The sequence below is a fragment of the Podarcis muralis genome, chromosome 9 (genome assembly GCF_964188315.1).
Source record: "Podarcis muralis chromosome 9, rPodMur119.hap1.1, whole genome shotgun sequence".
Classification (NCBI taxonomy): Eukaryota; Metazoa; Chordata; class Lepidosauria; order Squamata; family Lacertidae; genus Podarcis; species Podarcis muralis.
In genome coordinates this window covers 13561993-13578477 of record NC_135663.1, presented here as the reverse complement: position 1 = coordinate 13578477, position 16485 = coordinate 13561993, and the positions used below count along the sequence as shown (strand labels likewise).

At 45.5% G+C, this 16485-nt stretch overlaps 1 protein-coding gene across 18 annotated transcripts in view; it reads left to right on the top strand.

Annotated features, from left to right (window-relative positions):
* The window catches only part of SEC31A (SEC31 homolog A, COPII component), a 61689-nt gene extending 47302 nt beyond the window's left edge, over window positions 1-14387 (top strand). For 9 of the 18 annotated variants that reach the window (XM_028743732.2, XM_028743735.2, XM_028743738.2 and 6 more), the window contains 6 exons: window positions 409-447; window positions 5060-5118; window positions 6298-6585; window positions 10087-10206; window positions 12379-12450; window positions 13811-14387. In XM_028743732.2, coding sequence (XP_028599565.2) covers window positions 409-447; window positions 5060-5118; window positions 6298-6585; window positions 10087-10206; window positions 12379-12450; window positions 13811-13990 — 758 coding nt within the window. In that variant the 3' untranslated portion in view covers window positions 13991-14387. The remainder of the gene's footprint in view (window positions 1-408; window positions 448-5059; window positions 5119-6297; window positions 6586-10086; window positions 10207-12378; window positions 12451-13810) is intronic. The other 9 variants (XM_077933778.1, XM_028743736.2, XM_028743741.2 and 6 more) reach the window with 1 other exon arrangement.
* Window positions 14388-16485: the final 2098 nt, after the last annotated feature.

Here is a 16485-nt window from a genome sequence, read left to right as displayed (position 1 = left end):
TTACGAGAATATTCTGCGGAGAATATTCTCACCTCACATCACACTAAACAGGACTTTGGAACCAAGAGTTTGGAACCAGGCCAGCAGCTATTCAAATGGAGTTCTCTGAGAATCCCACAGTCCTTAGAAACTCCTCTAGGTTTTCTTAGTGAGGAGGTTGTGGATACTGAGTGCATTTCCTTGGAGAAGGTGGCTTGTTCGTTGCTGCTTAGACAAACTCTGGGGCTGCATGGCTAAACTGGGAGTGAAGATTATTAGTAAGAGCGGCCGCTTGAAATCTGTTCTTGAAATCTTAGAAGGTGTTTTCCAGCACATGCAAAGCTTGGAAAAAGCTGGTAATGGGAAGGTAGTGTATCTTTTCCCCCCTTTTAAATTGCTCCTGTGGTTTTTTTTGCGTTTTGTCTGCAGACTATCAATCCATACAAGACCAAGCCAGTATCCTGCAAGGTGACTTAGCTACCTTTTATAAAATGGAAATCATTAAGGCACAGCACGAACATCTAACAAATTGGACTCTAGCAGTGCATGTGACCGCAAATTCAATACTTTGTGCTAATAATACTTGTTAAATCCAATGAAATTTAACACTCGGTAACATTTTAATGGAGACAAATGGTTTGACTCAAATAGCAGAGCTGGGATTTATAACCACAGATGTGATCAACTTCCAAAACAGATGTTTGTTGCATTCATAGGGAGAGGAGCAACGCTCTGAAATGTTAATTTCCATGGTCTGCACTATAATTTTTGAAGCAGTCTTTTGCACAAACAGGACAGCTGCCTTTCCTGTTCAGAAAAGCGGAGAAGACAGTTATACAATCTTCCAAATAGTTGCAACTATCCTTAAAATCAGGGCGTGTGTATTCTGCACTTTCCAATGGAACGTTAAAAGAAATTGCACCTAATCAATCCAAGTTCTGTGTCCAAAAAAATCCAGAATCATTTGCTTAACTTGTGCAGATCGAACAGATTTGCATAAGCTGTTTGTAAGCTGCCTCCTGCTTGCTTGGGACATGGGTGGCACTGTGGGTTAAACCACAGAGCCTAGGACTTGCCGATCAGAAGATCGGCAGTTCGAATCCCTGCGACGGGGTGAGCTCCTGTTTCTCGGTCCCTGATCCTGCCAACCTAGCAGTTTGAAAGCATGTCAAAGTGCAAGTAGATAAATAGGTATCACTCCGGCGGGAAGGTAAACGGTGTTTCCGTGTGCTGCTCTGGTTTTCCAGAAGCGGCTTAGTCATGCTGTCCACATGACCTGGAAGCTGTATGCCTTGGCCAATAAAGCGAGATGAGCGCCGCAACCCCAGAGTCGTCCAGGACTGGACTTAACGGTCAGGGGTCCCTTTACCTTTACCTGCTTGCACTGATGGAAAAGATGAGGAATTGCAGGGGTTGTGAAGATGTCTACCTGCAGTTCTTCCTTTTGGTTAATAGAAGGAAGAGCAAACTCAGCCTCAAACAATAGCATCAGGGACATAGGCAGGGGGCCTCTGAATTGACCTGGCACCACATCCCAAGATCTCTAGGGGTTAAGTGTTGGTCTTCACCAGGGTCTCTCAGATTCCCAGGTGAGAGACTTGCTCATGGGGGGAGGGAAGAGAAAAAGTTGAAATGCTAACAGCAAATATTTCTCTTCTCCTTTGTTTTTCTTATTTCGCCTAATTTATCCTTCAACTTTCAGCCTTTTAAAAAATATGATTTAGTTAGTCCTGGGAAGGGAGAAAGAGCTGTGAAGAACACTGAAGTTCTCCCTGCCTAGCCTTGATTGCTAGAAATCTTAATCGGAAACCCTGCTAGCTTCCAAGATTTGAGCGATCGTTATCCCCACACTCTCAACGTATATTTTCTATAGTCATGAGAACTAGAATCTTCCTTTGGAAAAGAAACAACGCCAAGATTCACAGAAAGTGATATCCTGTGCCCAGTACACACTTACCTTCTTGCCCTTAGTTGCAAATGAGCTGCAGAGCCATGGGAATCCAAATTTCTCAAGGAAACAGAGTTAATCCTAGATTTTAAGAGAATGGGAGCTGCAGTTTTATAAAAGAAAATTATAGCACTGTGGTTAAAAACTCCAGCTGTGATTATTTTTGATTAATTATCGGTGTTGTGTAACAAACCTGCATTACTTTTTATTTTACTTGAGTGGCCCTTGAGTTCAGATCAGTTCAGAAGATCCCAATTTAAGCTTTCCCCCTAAGCATGTTTGTTGGGGCAGGTGAGGTCCCTGCATACTCTTGAGCCAGAGCAAATTTCTACTAGGAACATCTGCAGCTACTGATTCCGGATTCACACTCAGTGTTGCTTTCATTCATTTTCAATAAGGCTTATTCGGAAGCCCTTGCCAATAGACGATAACATCAATGTGTGTTCAGAGGCCCAGCTGGACACTTTTGTCCGGACAGGTTCATAGCTTTTTTATTTATTTAGATGATTTATTTGCCACTTATCTTTCTCTTCTTCTTTGCAAAAGTAAAATCTCTGAGCGGTTTACTGATACTGGCATAGGCAACCTCGCCCCTCCAGATGTTTTTTGGCCTACAACTCCAATGATCCCTAGCTAGCAAGACCAGTGGTCAGGGATGGTGGGAATTGTAGTCCCAAAACATCTGGAGGGCCAGGATATATATATATATATGTGTGTGTGTGTGTGTGTGTGTGTGTGTGTGTGTGTGTGTGTGACTTGAGAGGTTAAAATGATGAAGTCTAAAGAAGGAGAATAATATTAATGAAGAGCAAAAGAAGGGGTTTTGTGAAGACAATTGAAAACATATGAGGTATGCTCTTGACTGTATTTGGGTCATTATGTTTGTAAAACCTTCTGTAATACTGTATAATATTAATAATTAAAGATAATAAAAGAAGAAAACATCTGGAGGGCCGAGTTTGCCTATGCCTGCCATAGAATTTAAAATAAAAATGCAGTAAGTGCGATTAAAATATTGCAGTTAGTGATCAGGATACAGCAAACATATTGTAATGAACTTCATCCCTGAGGATCATCTAGCCTGCAGTGCAGGAATATGAAGTTTCCCAAACGGGGATCAAACCTGCAACTTTGGCGTTATGGGCACCATCCTCTAACCAACTGAGCTATCGGTTTCCTGGACGGAGCGCTTTTATGAGCGAAGCTGCTCTTTTCCAGGGAAGCACAGTAATTGGCACTGCAAACGCAGGGCGCTCCCTGCATTTTAGCTCCCTAGCCCATGAGGCTCAGTAGCAGGCAGCCGTTGTTACTCTACTCCCCAGTTAGTGATTATGAATTCAAGCGGCAAGATCTGTGGCAGCGCACTCTCCCTCTGCGAGACAGGCTTCCTGCCAAGCAGCAGCAAAACTTAATTAAGTGACTCAAACGAGCATGTTCACAGCAGCTTTGTTCTTTCCAATTTTTACCAGTTTTGATCCAAACCGTTTTGGGTTTTTTTAAATGTTGACGCTGCTGTGAATTTATGGGTTACCAGGAATTACTGATTCCCTCCTGATATCTGTGCTGCAAAAGCTGGTTGTCTTTTTCAGTGGTCTGCGCTGGAAAGGAAAGGCGGTGAAGGTCTAAACCTGCCGTCTCTCTGCTACCAGTTGCTGATTTAATCCTAACATTAGCAAAACTACAGCTGTGCAGGAACCTAGGCTCGAAAAGATTCACTTCAGCAGGCCCAGTTCCATTGTAACCAACTAATGGTTTTGCCCATTGCATATCCGAATACATGTCCTTAAGACTTTTTATTAATGCAAATAGCACAGGTGTGTCCCCAGATTTAACCCTCCTTCCCCCAGTGCGAAATCCATTGTCCTTTGGGAAGGGCAGTGCCCAGGGGTAAAGTTCGTATGCAGAAGGTCAGTCCTCTGCACCTCCAGGTGGTCAAGGACTCCTGCCAGTCAGTGGTAGATCAGAGGCAGGGAACTTCCAGCCCGTGGGCCAAACAAATGTGGCCCTCCAGGGCTTTGTCTAGCCCTTGGCACTCCACCCAGACCACAACCCTCACCGGCCTTGCTTCACATCCTGCTCCAGTGTTTTTGCATGGTTGGAATGTGTCCTTCAACTCTGATCATGCCTCTTGCTTGCATTGATGGAGGGTAGAGAGTTGTGTGAGTGAGCGCTTGTAGGAACTGGCCTCCTATCCAAAGGTAAATTGACATCTACTGCTTTGCCTCTGGCCTTGACCGCCACTGTTATGTGGCCCCTGGAAGCTTCCCCAGAAAGGAATATAGCTCTCAGGCAGGGAAGTGTCCCCACACCTGGTGTAGGGGAAGCTTTTAAGCCTAAGCAACTGTGCTTAGATGGGCCCATCGTCCAAATCGATACGAAGCAGCTTCCTTGTTTCATCACCATGAAGGCCCAGCCTTGCAGGGCGAACCAGTAGAGGCATATATTTTGACAAACGATGGCCAGCACATTGTTCTCAGAAACGTTTTGGGGCATCAATCAGCATTTAAAACCCCAGAAGCGCCGAAATGCTGCATTCCCCTGAGCAGCAACATGGTATTCCAAAGTGGTGTCTGTTGCTAACAACGTCCGAAACAAATGTCTGAAATTTCAGATTTTCTTCGTTAGCCCAATGATAGAAATGTCAATGACCGTAATAAATATGTACCGATAAATAACAAATATATGTGATTATGCTAATTGTACTTGCAAATCCATGCCAGATTGACAAAGAGTGCTGTAATGAATGTTAATCGTAACTGGAATATTGTGCCGTCAATTTACATAAAGCTTTGCAGGTAGTATAAACCCACAGGGTAGGTCCTTCCCTCATGGGGCTTGCAATCTGCATTCTGGTAGTGGAGGCAGAACGTGCACAAATATAGGAGCAACTAGTTGAGTTGAGTTCCCGTTGGGCAGGAGGAGCAAGGGAATTGGGCCAAAAGCTATGAAGGCAGATGTGGGTTTTTGCGTTATTTGCATTCCTATTTCAAATGCAGAACATGCTCATCCCCTCTCTGAAATTTCTAGATTCCGATGAAATGGTAGCCTCTAGTTAGAATGTGGCAAAATTTTGCCCCTCCTGATTTTCTGGGACACTTTACATTCCACTGATATTGTTTGGTCTTGTTGCAGGACCTCAGAATGGCTGGAACGACCCTCCTGCTTTGAGCAGAATTGCAAAGAAAAAGAAGGTAGGTTAAAAGGAACTTCTGATGTGCTGAGAGTGACTTTGAAGGCCCTTCCCCAGGTGTCCCTGCGATCAAAGGTGGCAACCAGAGAGAGGGTTATCTTAGCCTGTGTGTTGTTATCCTCCCTGATCCCCAAAATGAGGTTTTTAATTGCCCCAGTAGGCAAGACAGGACTCAAGAGATTAAGATCTCTTGGATTTAGAAAGAGGAGGTTTTTCCCTGCCGGATATGAGACTATATTATGAGGCATCCTATCTTTGCTGGTTGAAGGAATGGATAACATTAGAAAATTCACATATTCTACACTTAGGTCATGACAATATTTTTGGTTGGCACGCTTATATATGGTATGAAAAGGTGAAAGTTCATAAAGGATTTAGAAATCATATAATTAGGAAAAATTGTATACAGTATGGAATAAATACAAGAATCTATTTAAAAACTTATGAAATATGCAGAAATTGTGAAATTTACCGGAAGAATAAGAAATCAAGATAACAAAATTTTTAAAAAAGAATGGAAATGGTTTATTGAATATTTACAGATAAATTGTAAACAGATAAGAACATTGGCAGGATTGTTGTAATAACTTGCAGTTGTAATAACTTGCAGTTTTATAAGAGTTTATATTTAAAGTAGATGAATGAATGAGCAAATGACTTTAATTAGGATATGCAGAAGATACTTAAAATAAATTTAAGGAACTGCCGCAAGAGGGGGAAGGAAGTCAAGTTTTGAAATGTTAAAATGATTGTAAAATTAGTGAAATCTATAAACCTGAAAAGCATAAATAATTAAAAAAAAAATTTTTTTCTTGGATTTGTTTTAAAACTATTATCAGATGGCTTGCGAACGCATTTCAGTTTATGAAAGACTGGTGCAGCATGGAAAAATTAACAGCAAGTTATACATGAATGACGCTTGCCTCAAAAAGAACGCCTTTAAACTTAGCTAAATTGCTGGCTAGGGCTGATAGGAATTGTAGTCCGAAACGTCAGGCTAGCAGAGGCTGATTTAATGATTGAATGCCCAGCAAACAAGGAACTGAAATAACCTTTGATAGGTGAACAGCCCTCAAAACAGTGGTAGCAAATATCATTTCCTACTCTTGCCTAATGTTATCACACACACCTGCTGCCATAAGAACTCGAGTGAGCTCTTCTTTTCCTTCCTCTGCCTTAGGTGCCTGATAACTTCCTGCCTCCGGTTCCCATCACAGCCCCGATAATGAACCCCATGTCGGACCCTCAAGCCCAGCTGCAGCAGCAGCAGCAGCAACAACAGCAGCAGTCAGCAATGCCTCCTGCCCAGGTTCCGTTCCAGCCCTCGCATCTTCCTCCAGGCCAACCTAGCATGCCAAGCTCTTTCCAGAACGCCCCACAACCTGGGGGCCATACCATCATGACTCCTTCCGTGTCCATGCCCAGCATGGAAGGGGCGCCTGGAGCGCCGATTGGCAACACCATGCAGGTAAGAGCTAGTGGCCTGGTGTCTTGGGCCAGCTGGATGCCAAGGAGTGGTGGGAGGCACCAGCCGTGGAACCCCCTAGGGCAGGGATGGCCAAACTTGGCCCTCCAGTTGTTTTGGGACTACAACTCCCATCATCCCTAGCTAACAGGACCAGTGGTCAGGGATGATGGGAATTGTAGTCCCAAAACAGCTGGAGGGCCAAGTTTGGCCATCACTGCCCTAGGGAACCCCCAGGGGAAGTGTCAGGGAACTGCCATCAGCTCAGAGGCGAGAGGTGGAAGGGCAGTTGTGTTATAGGGAACCTCCGGAAGTCTTGCGAAGCAGTTCCTCCTCTGGCGAGGAGGAAAGCCCCACCTCCAGAGGAGAGGAGGTGGTGGAACTAGGGGATGCTAGAGAGAGCCTCAACACCGACCCTGAGCAAGCCGGAGAAGAGGGAAGTACCCCTTTGCCAACACCCACTCTGCGCAGTAGGTTTCGGCGCAGGGAGGGGAGAAGGTTGGGGGTCAAGTGACTGTTACGCTGGGGGAGGTACAAGGACCGACCACTCCCAGATTCTGCTAGCGACTGAGCCAGACATGAACTTGCGACACTCTTCACTGTAAATAGTTTTGCACTAAGAATAAAGCCTGGAAAAGACAGGTCGGAGTCTTGTCTGTTTGCTCTCGAGCAACCAAACCACCCTCTGACAGGAAAGATGCTCAGGGCCAGGCAATTGGTGTTGGGATGACAATGAGCGGTCAGAGGGAGAAGAGGGACAAGACTTGGGGGGAGGAGGTGTCGGAAGCTGAAGACGTGACAGGCTTTAGTGAGCAGGAAGAGGCTAGGGCAGAGAGCAGTTCAGACTTTGAGGCTGAAGCAGAGGCTGGAGGAGAGGGCAGCCCAGAGGCAGAGTTGAACGATGGCATTTGCCACAACATTTAGAGATGGATGCTTTAAAAGGGGACTAGACCAATTTGTAGAGGGGAAGGTTATCGATGGTCGCTACTCACGATAACCACATTCCCTCCAGTATCAGAGGTGGTTGCTAGGCAACGTGAGAGTACCTTTGCACTCATGTCCTTCTCGTAGGCTTCCCATGAGCGTTTTGGTTGGTCATTGTGAAACCAGGATGCTGGGCTGTAGAGAGACCTTTGATCTAGTTGTGTAAATTTATTTGGTTTTCAGATTAAAGTTTTACAGTCACATAGCCAACATGCAACATAGAAACAAGATTCCAGAGAATCTCCTGGACTTCCCTTCTCCTCTTTGTGGGTCCTGTTGTTAATCACCTCCTCCTGCATCTTTTATAAGAATCCAGATCTTTTACATCTCCAATGTGTCCAAAATTCACCATTAAACTACAAGTGTTATTCCAGTCTTACTAACAATTTTAACTCTTCACAATGGTTTTTAAGATCAGTTATAACAATTCCCCCCATTCCTTATTAAAAATTTGGTCTTCCTGATTCTTCCTACCAGAGAAGAATGGCAGAGATCAAGTTGATGGATTATCCCGAAATGGCTAAAATGACCAGAAGAATCAGAAGTCAGACCTTTGATCTAATTGAGCATCTGTTCTTACGTCTTCATTGAGATTGACAGTGGAGTGAGAGGGAAAGAGTGCAGCCTGGGCAGTAGGGGGTTACCTTTGGCCCTGAAACGCTTGTCTGAGGTGGAATGAGAGAGAACGTGTTCACTCCTGAGAAGATTCCCTCACCAGGCCAGCATCCCTTGCATTTTGCCACCTGGCACAGATGTGGGGAACCTTTGGACCTCCAGGTCTTGCTGAACTACAGCTCCTGTCCTGCCTGACCATTGGCCATACTTGCAGGGGTTGATGGGAGTCATAGTTCAGCCACATCTGGCGGGCCAGAGGTTCTTCACACATGTCCTGTTAGGTTGCGCCATCCCTTGCTACAAGAGGAAGGGTCTGTCTCAGCAGTTATCTCACCACCACCTCACTTCACAGACAGGGAGGCCATTTTCTGGTTCAGGGGTTGACAACCTAAGGCCCATGGGCCACAAGTGGCCCTTGGGGTCGTTTATCCAGCCCATGGACTCCTGCTGCCCGCTCAGTCGGCTCCCATGCGCCGTGTAAATCGGTGCAGAGCAGGGACCGCACTCCACGACGCTGGACGGCTTCTCATTGGCTGCAGGAAGCTCCTGCAGCCAATGGGACGCTGTGCACGCCTCCTCCGCACCGGAAGGAGCGCTGGAAATAGTGTTTGTGCGTGCGCGCGCACACACCCCCAGCCCACCGTGGCGTCTGCGGGACCGTGAACCGGCCCAAGCCACAAAAACCTTGCCGACCCCTGAATTCTGGTTGGATCCCCTCTATGCCTGATGTGGTAGCAGCCATGTCGCCTGGACAGGCAGCTGTTGAATTTCTGAACGGCTGGTTGTTTCTTCTCCCACTTGCTCAGTGGGAGGTCTGCGGGGTCCTGCCTGACGAAACAATCAGCCTTTTGACTTTGGGGGATTGTCTTTGAAAGCAAATGACTGGCAAATGATCCTGAGAGCCTTGTGGGTGGGTTGCTATGCGGTGAGAGACGTTGGCTCATTTGGAGCAGCATTGTTGAGGCAGGCAGAATTTGCCCGTTTCATTTGATTTAGATCTTACTGATGTTTAGGCAGAGGTTAGCATTTGCTTTCCCTGTCCCAAAATCTTTCAAGGGTGCAGAAATATGGACTCTAAACACCTGATTATCCTGTGGTAAGAGGGAATCCAGCGTGAATGGGTTTTATGCTAAGGCACGATTAGCAGGGCTGCTTCAGCATTAAGCGGCAAATTTGGCAGGTACCATTAAAGGGCAGCACATTGGTAGGTGTATAGAAACAAGAGTCTCTTGGCCTTGGACTTTCTTTGTCACTGGACAGTTGGCCCAGGGTGGATATTAAAGAGAGGTTATTGACTGTAGGAACACAGTGCCACCACCTTGCTGAAGCTAAGCAGGTCTGAGTCTGCTCAGTGCCTGAATCGGAGACCACCTGGGAGCTGCATGTCCATTGACTTGGGTTCCATGATGGAATATGAATGTAAAAATATAAAGGGAGAGGGGATAGAAAATGATATATGGGAAGTGAGTTGCCAGGAAAATGTTGATTGTGGTCTTGGAAGTGCAACAGAAAGGATCATTCAGTTTGTAACTTAAGGGTTAATTGTGTTACCAGTAAGAAGAGTGGAAGTGTTGCTTAGCAATCAGGCAGAACAGCATGATTTCTAGTGGAGTAGCACATGCTCTGATAGGCTGTGTAGTTCTGCGGGAGTTTTCCCTTTGTATGTTTTTGATGGAATGTCTCCATGCCCTAAACAAGGCCTGAACTGGAAGTGAAATCCTCTCTCTCCCTTTCTCCTCAAATCATACACTCTTTTTATTTCGCTTCCTCAGTATCAAGACCTTCCCTCTGCATTCCATTGTGTTATTTAAGTGACTTTACTAACATACGGTTCCCCTGGAGTAAAAAGACTGGGAGCAAATGATGACAAAGCGATATTCCAAATTACTCTTCCTTCCCCTCTAGCATGTGCAATCCTTGCCAACAGAGAAGATCATGAAAAAGCCCATACCTGAGGAACACCTTATCCTAAAGAATACATTTGAAGCTCTGATCCAGAGGTGTCTCTCTTCAGCTACTGATCCGGTATGTCCTTCATGTGTTTCTGTGTTTTGGTGGTGGTGTTTTTATATAAAAAAATGCATTTTATGTAGTGCAATCACACATTCAGAGCTGGTGGCATCCATCACTATGTGGTGAGTCATCAGAAACGATTTATCACCAGCAGCTAGGCTCTCGCCAAGTGCTTCAGATATTCAGCCTATCAGAAAAAATGCAGTTACTGTGTGATTTACACAATGGGAGAGCATAATCTTAGGCTGTCTTCCCTTGCGGGCGACTCGAATTAAGATAAGTGCTTCTTCCCCTATCCAAATGGTTCAAGAAGACCTTGCAAACGCAGAGGACGGCGGCAAAAAATGAACGTTTTGCAGACACGGCCGAAATAGGATTCAGCACCTTGGAGAGCTGCAAGTGAACAGTGGTGGGAGCTGCAGATGGGCTTGTGGCCTGACTCTGTGGAATGCAAGTCTATATTGTCATTTTAGTCTGGGGGAGCGTTCTGAACCACAGGCCCAAAGGCAGGCTTGTGGGAGTGGTTGGGTCCAGGGATACCAAAGAAGGATGTCAAAGAGATATCTGAAGAAGTGTGCATGCACACGAAAGCTCATACCAATAACAAACTTAGTTGGTCTCTAAGGTGCTACTGGAAGGATTTTTAAAATTTTGTTTCATGTACGGCAGACCAACACGGCTACCTGCCTGTAACTAGTTCTTGCGTTTTAGTGTAGACTTACAGCAGACCAGCCTGCCAGGTCTCCCAGCCTTTACAGACACGGGATGGACTCTGCAGCAAGGAGATGGCTTGTTTGCACCCAAGCAAATGTGCATATGTTTTTTACAGACAAAGCAACATACACCACTTTGCCAGGACTTCCCATCACTTCACCTGACCAGATGAGGGTATCGGTGGCAAATTCCCAAATCTTACAGATAGTTCCCTTTACTGGGCCCAGAGCCCAGCACCCAAACCCCACAGATGATGACATCAAAGCAAGCCAGTTTGCTTATATCACAGCAAGTGAATATAAACATATATGAGCTCATTCCCTCAACTACCAATTAATTGTAGTAGTTATCTTGATTACCAAGATAACAAGATAGCTCACCTTTGATTCAACACAGGGAGGTAGGGAAGACACAGGAGCGTGTCCTGTTGGTTGACAGTAGCAGAACCACCTTCCATAAGCTGAGTGCTGGGTTCTTACTTTCATCTTCAAGGACACAGCTCTCTCAGGAAGATATTGTGATTCAGACTCGACTGAGGAGCACCTTCCTTTCTACCTCAAAGCCAGCAGTTCTGTGTTCCCTCTGTGCAGTCCCACATAAACAACTTTGCTTGTGCAACCTGCTGCTCTGAACCTCCTGGACCAAAGGTTGGGAACCTCCAAAACTGGCCTGCCTGGTCATTTTCATGAAACGACGCCCACCTGCCCCACACCTTATGTCATATGTGACTTGGGATATGGGGCAGGTAGATGCTTGGCCACAGAAAGAAGGACTGAACCCATTATCAGTTGATGCCTGGGGAGGTTCAATCCTGCTTCGTTCAGGTGTGCCAGCCAACTGCTGGAACCAGCTGGTGTGCCAAAGCCTTGCCTAAAGTAGGATTGACACCCCCTGCATGTGCATCAGCTGATGTGTGGGGAGTTGAATCCTACTTGGGGAGGAACTTCCCCCATGCTTTGGAGGCACATCAAAGTACATACTAATTTGTATGTATGTTTATGTTGGAATACTGCCGGGGAGACGGGGGCATCAGGAAGGCCCCCAGCTGGCTCCAGCCACCGGCCGGCAGCCAGGCGATCACCGGTCTCCCTTGGAACAGCATCAAACAGCGACACAAGCCTCAGATATGTTTAGAGACTCGTGCACGCTCTATCAGCAGAGTGAATAAATCTTCGCACAACAGGCATAATTTACAGCATTTTATTCAGCAGCATGAACAAAGGAAAAAAAACATGTCTGCTTCTCTTCGTGTCCAGTAAAACAGCTAAAGCAAAAGCAATATACAAAACAGAAGTTCCCAGCGAGCCTGTGCTGGAATTAAACAGGCATGTGACACACAACAGTCATGCCTGTTCCTTTTAAGGTGGAACGGAACTATATCCTAACAGTTTATGTGTGTGTGCTGGTTGAGCATTGATAAAATTTGATGAGCTTGTTTAACGACCTCCTATGTTCTGGTCTCTTCTATAGCAAACCAAGAGGAAACTTGATGATGCCAACAAACGCCTGGAGTTTCTGTATGATAAACTTAGAGATCAGACAGTAAGCTTTATTTTTCATTGTGCATTATGCTTTGCCATGCTCAGATTATCTTCCTCGCATTTCACCTCCAAGCCAGCCATTCTAAACTTCAGCAGCTGAACTGCTTCCTTCAGATCATTCTCCAGCCTTCCTTACTTATTTTTGCATTGTTTTCCCACTTTTAAAAACTATTTGTTAGCTGGAAAGAATTCCTGTGCTATAAGATGGGTCTGCAGTGTTTCGCAGAATAAGTAAATGCACTTCCTGGGTGGGATTTGGGAATCCGTTTTTGAAGCGATGTCACCAGAAGGTAGCTTTGTACGTGGCAGCTGGCTGTTTAAGCAATCTGACAAATGGAGCATGTGGTAATTTCAGGCTGAATGTTGTGTTGGGCTCCTGGGAATCCCAAGAAAATGCTTAAAACCGTCAGCCCCCTTTAAACAGCATCAGAAATCCCCAAGCCAGATCAGATGTAAGAAGTCTATATATCTATTTCAGCGTTCTGTCCCTACAGTGGCCGAGCAGAGTAAGAGGAGCCCAAGGGATGACTTCTGTGTATTGCGGAACCTGGGCCAGCCAACATGGCCCAGTTGGAATCCAGCAACATCTGTAGGGCCAGAGCTTCCCCATCCCTGGCCTACAGCATCGGTCCTTATTGGGAGTCATGCTGACTCTGAATAGACAGATTGCACACAGCTGCTGCCCCACTTGTGCAGATGCTGGTGGTGTCACAGCACAAAAAAGCCAACTCTTGTAAAAAGTATCTGCTTCCAATCTTCAGCTGATGCATCATCCAGAACGGCATTTCATTCTGTACCACAAATGCTCTCCATATGGGTTCCACCATGTGGGTTGGGGAAGTCCTGCAGTGGTACAGGAGGCAACATTCTGAGGTCTTGGCTGGGCAGGGCAGGAGAGGCAGACACACCGTTCCACATGCCCTGGAGCAGGGCTTCCCAAATTTGGGTCTCCAGCTGCTGTTGGACTACAACTCCCATCATCCCTGGCTAGCAGTGGTCAAGGATGATGGGAATTGTAGTCCACCAACAGCTAGAGACCCAAGTTTGGGAATTTCCTGCTGGAGGAAAGGGGGGAAGGGGCTGCTACGGCCTTGCACCAACCTGTTGCCATTGGTGCTCGCAGCTGTCCTTGGAAGAAGTTGTTTGCTTGCCCCAGTTTCATCTTCCTTTGTGAAGTCGTGTAAAATAATAATACCGCAACCATTGACGAGGACAGATTTCTCCAGTGGCCATTTAGCCACTCCACTCTTGAGTGGCGTGCTTGGGACCAAGAATGCTGGAGTGGCGTCAGGTTGGGGTTCCCAGATATCTCTGTGAAAAAGCTACCTTCTCAATTGTGTTTTCTCTCCCCCTCCCTCCAGCTCTCCCCAACGATAATCAACGGTTTGCACAACATCGCCAGAAGCATCGAAACACGGAACTACACGGAGGGGCTGAACATCCACACCCACATAGTCAGCACAAGCAACTTCAGCGAGACGTCTGCCTTCATGCCAGTGCTCAAAGTGGTCCTCACCCAGGCCAACAAGCTGGCCGTGTGAATTGGGCTTTTTGCAGAGCAGAAGCATCCTGCTTTCAAAGTGGCGTGCTGCGAGATGGACCCCGGCCCTTAGAGCATGATGCGATATAGAAAGCTGGTCACGACAAAGTCATTTTCTCTTCTCCCTCCCCTCCCCACCCTTGCCGCAGATGAGCTTCGTTTTAGAAGGGCCAGCAAGTCCTGGTGCTTTTTCTTTCTCTCCATCTTTTATCGGCAGATAAGTGTATTTAATTGCGCCACATCATATACCCCATTTTAAATGCATGTTACCTGCTGCTTTGAAAGTGGCTTTTAAATACAGCAAAGAGAGGGGAGTTTGTGTGTAAGGCTGACCTCAGAAAGCAATTTTCCCCCACATTCCTCTGCATCAACAAGCCATTAAAATGTTTCAGATTCTATTTTCTGTGTGCGCTGAGTTATTATTCCTCCTCCTTAAGGCTTCCGCAGTGTCAGTGGGATTTAGCTTAATTAATTTTTAGCTTGCTTAATAGTTTAATGCCTTTGCTTTCGTTAGGCCGAATGGCTATTTATTTAAACCCATCGCCTTGAAGTTATGCGCATATATATATATATATATATATATATATATATATATATATATATATATATATATATATGCATGCCCCCTTCCCATGCTGATTCCTTCTATAACGGAGGCCAGATCAGTGCCATCGAAATGGTACTAAGGTTGGTTTTGATAGATCAAACAGCAAAGTTCCCATGTCTGTGAGTCAGTTGGAATGATGGCATCTTTCAAACACCTTGTGCGTGTCAGCTTTCAAAACAATGATTTCCAAACCCTCTACTTTCAGGGAACACACAATGGCTTGTCTGTCAAGCTGTCCTTTTGTGTTGCAAAGGGTTTTGAAGCATCTTCAGGCATATGCGAAGTTCATCTGGGGCACTGGCCCAGCCTGTGAGGCCTTACCGTTGCCCCAAATGAAATAAAAATGTGATCACAAACTCTGTATTCTCTGGTATCTACACCTTAGAAGGGAAGATGGGAAGTGGAGAGGTGAGTTTTATTTATTTATTGCCCTGGAGGCTATTTCTGCTGCTCCACTCCACCAGGCAAGCTACTCTTACCACAAAACTATTCCTCTCCTTATTTAACATTTAGTTGATGCAACCTGTATTTATGCACACTATAAAAGCCTGTCGATTCTCCTTGCCTCCAGTAGATTCTATGTGCTTCCAAAGCAACCTGTTTTTATTGAGCATTCATTCTGATTTGTTTGTGGGCAGGTTCGATGATGTTGCGTCAAAGCAACTGTTACACCACACTTTGCAGTACGTTTTCTGGCCACTTGGCTTACCCAGAAAGTCTGATATTTTGGGGAGGCAGGTTTGTGGTGCCAGACCTTCCCGTCAGCTACAATTGTGCAACCTAAATTTGCCAATATTTTGTTGGATCCCACTCAAAAATATCGATCGTCTGGAAGCTCCCTCTGTCTGGGAAGCTCCTGGCTGTTGCAGACGTGTGTGTCTCCCAGCCTTCAAGTAGACTGAGGCAGAATAACAAAGGGCTTTGAAGCCATCTACATCTTTGCTTATCGTATTAACCAGTCAATAGCTTAACTTTCCCTGAACGTTGCTCAGCATATAACAGAACTATACAAGACAAACGTACAATTGTAAAAGCAGCATTAAAACAACATAAGACAGAGTTACTTCTATTTCTGTCTTGTGCTTTTACAATTGGCAAATTTAGGTTGCACAATTGTAGCTGACTGGAAGGTCTGGCACCACAAACCTGCCTCCCCAAAGAGCAAAAATACCCACCTTGCAGAGACAGAGAGAGAGGTAAAAGAATCTGATTTTTAAAAGCCTATAAGAGTATGAAGATGTTTGCCTGCAGCTAAAGACCTTTATTGAAAGCATCGGGTGAGTCTTGGGACTATACGCTATAAATGAGGGACCACTCCTAAAAAAGAAAGTCCTTTCACTTGCTACCACCAACTACCATATTTTTTGCTCTATAAGACCCACTTTTTCCCTCCTAAAAAGTAAGGGGAAATGTGTGTGCGTCTTATGGAGCGCATGCAGGCTGTGCAGCTATCCCAGAAGCCAGAACAGCAAGAGGGATTACTGCTTTTACTGCGCAGCGATCCCTCTTGCTGTTCTGGCTTCTGAGATTCAGAATATTTTTTTTGTTTTCCTCCTCCAAAAACTAGGTGTGTCTTGTGGTCTGGTGCGTCTTATAGAGCGAAAAATACGGTATTTGTCAGTTTCCAGGAGCACATGGGGACCGGCCTCCAGGGATATGTGGGTGCTTCAAATCCTGCATTTAAAAGCCTAAAGGAGAGAGAAAGTTTCACCGAAATTTTCATGGGTGTGGTTCAAGCCTTTTACTGCATTTTTCTTACCTTTGACGTGGCCAGAAAAGGAACAGACTTCCCCAGGTCCTTGCAACAGCTTTCATCCTAGCTGATACTGCACAAGTCAGTTTCCACATTGCAAATTAAAATTCCATATGTGAGCTTGCCAAAAACTCAA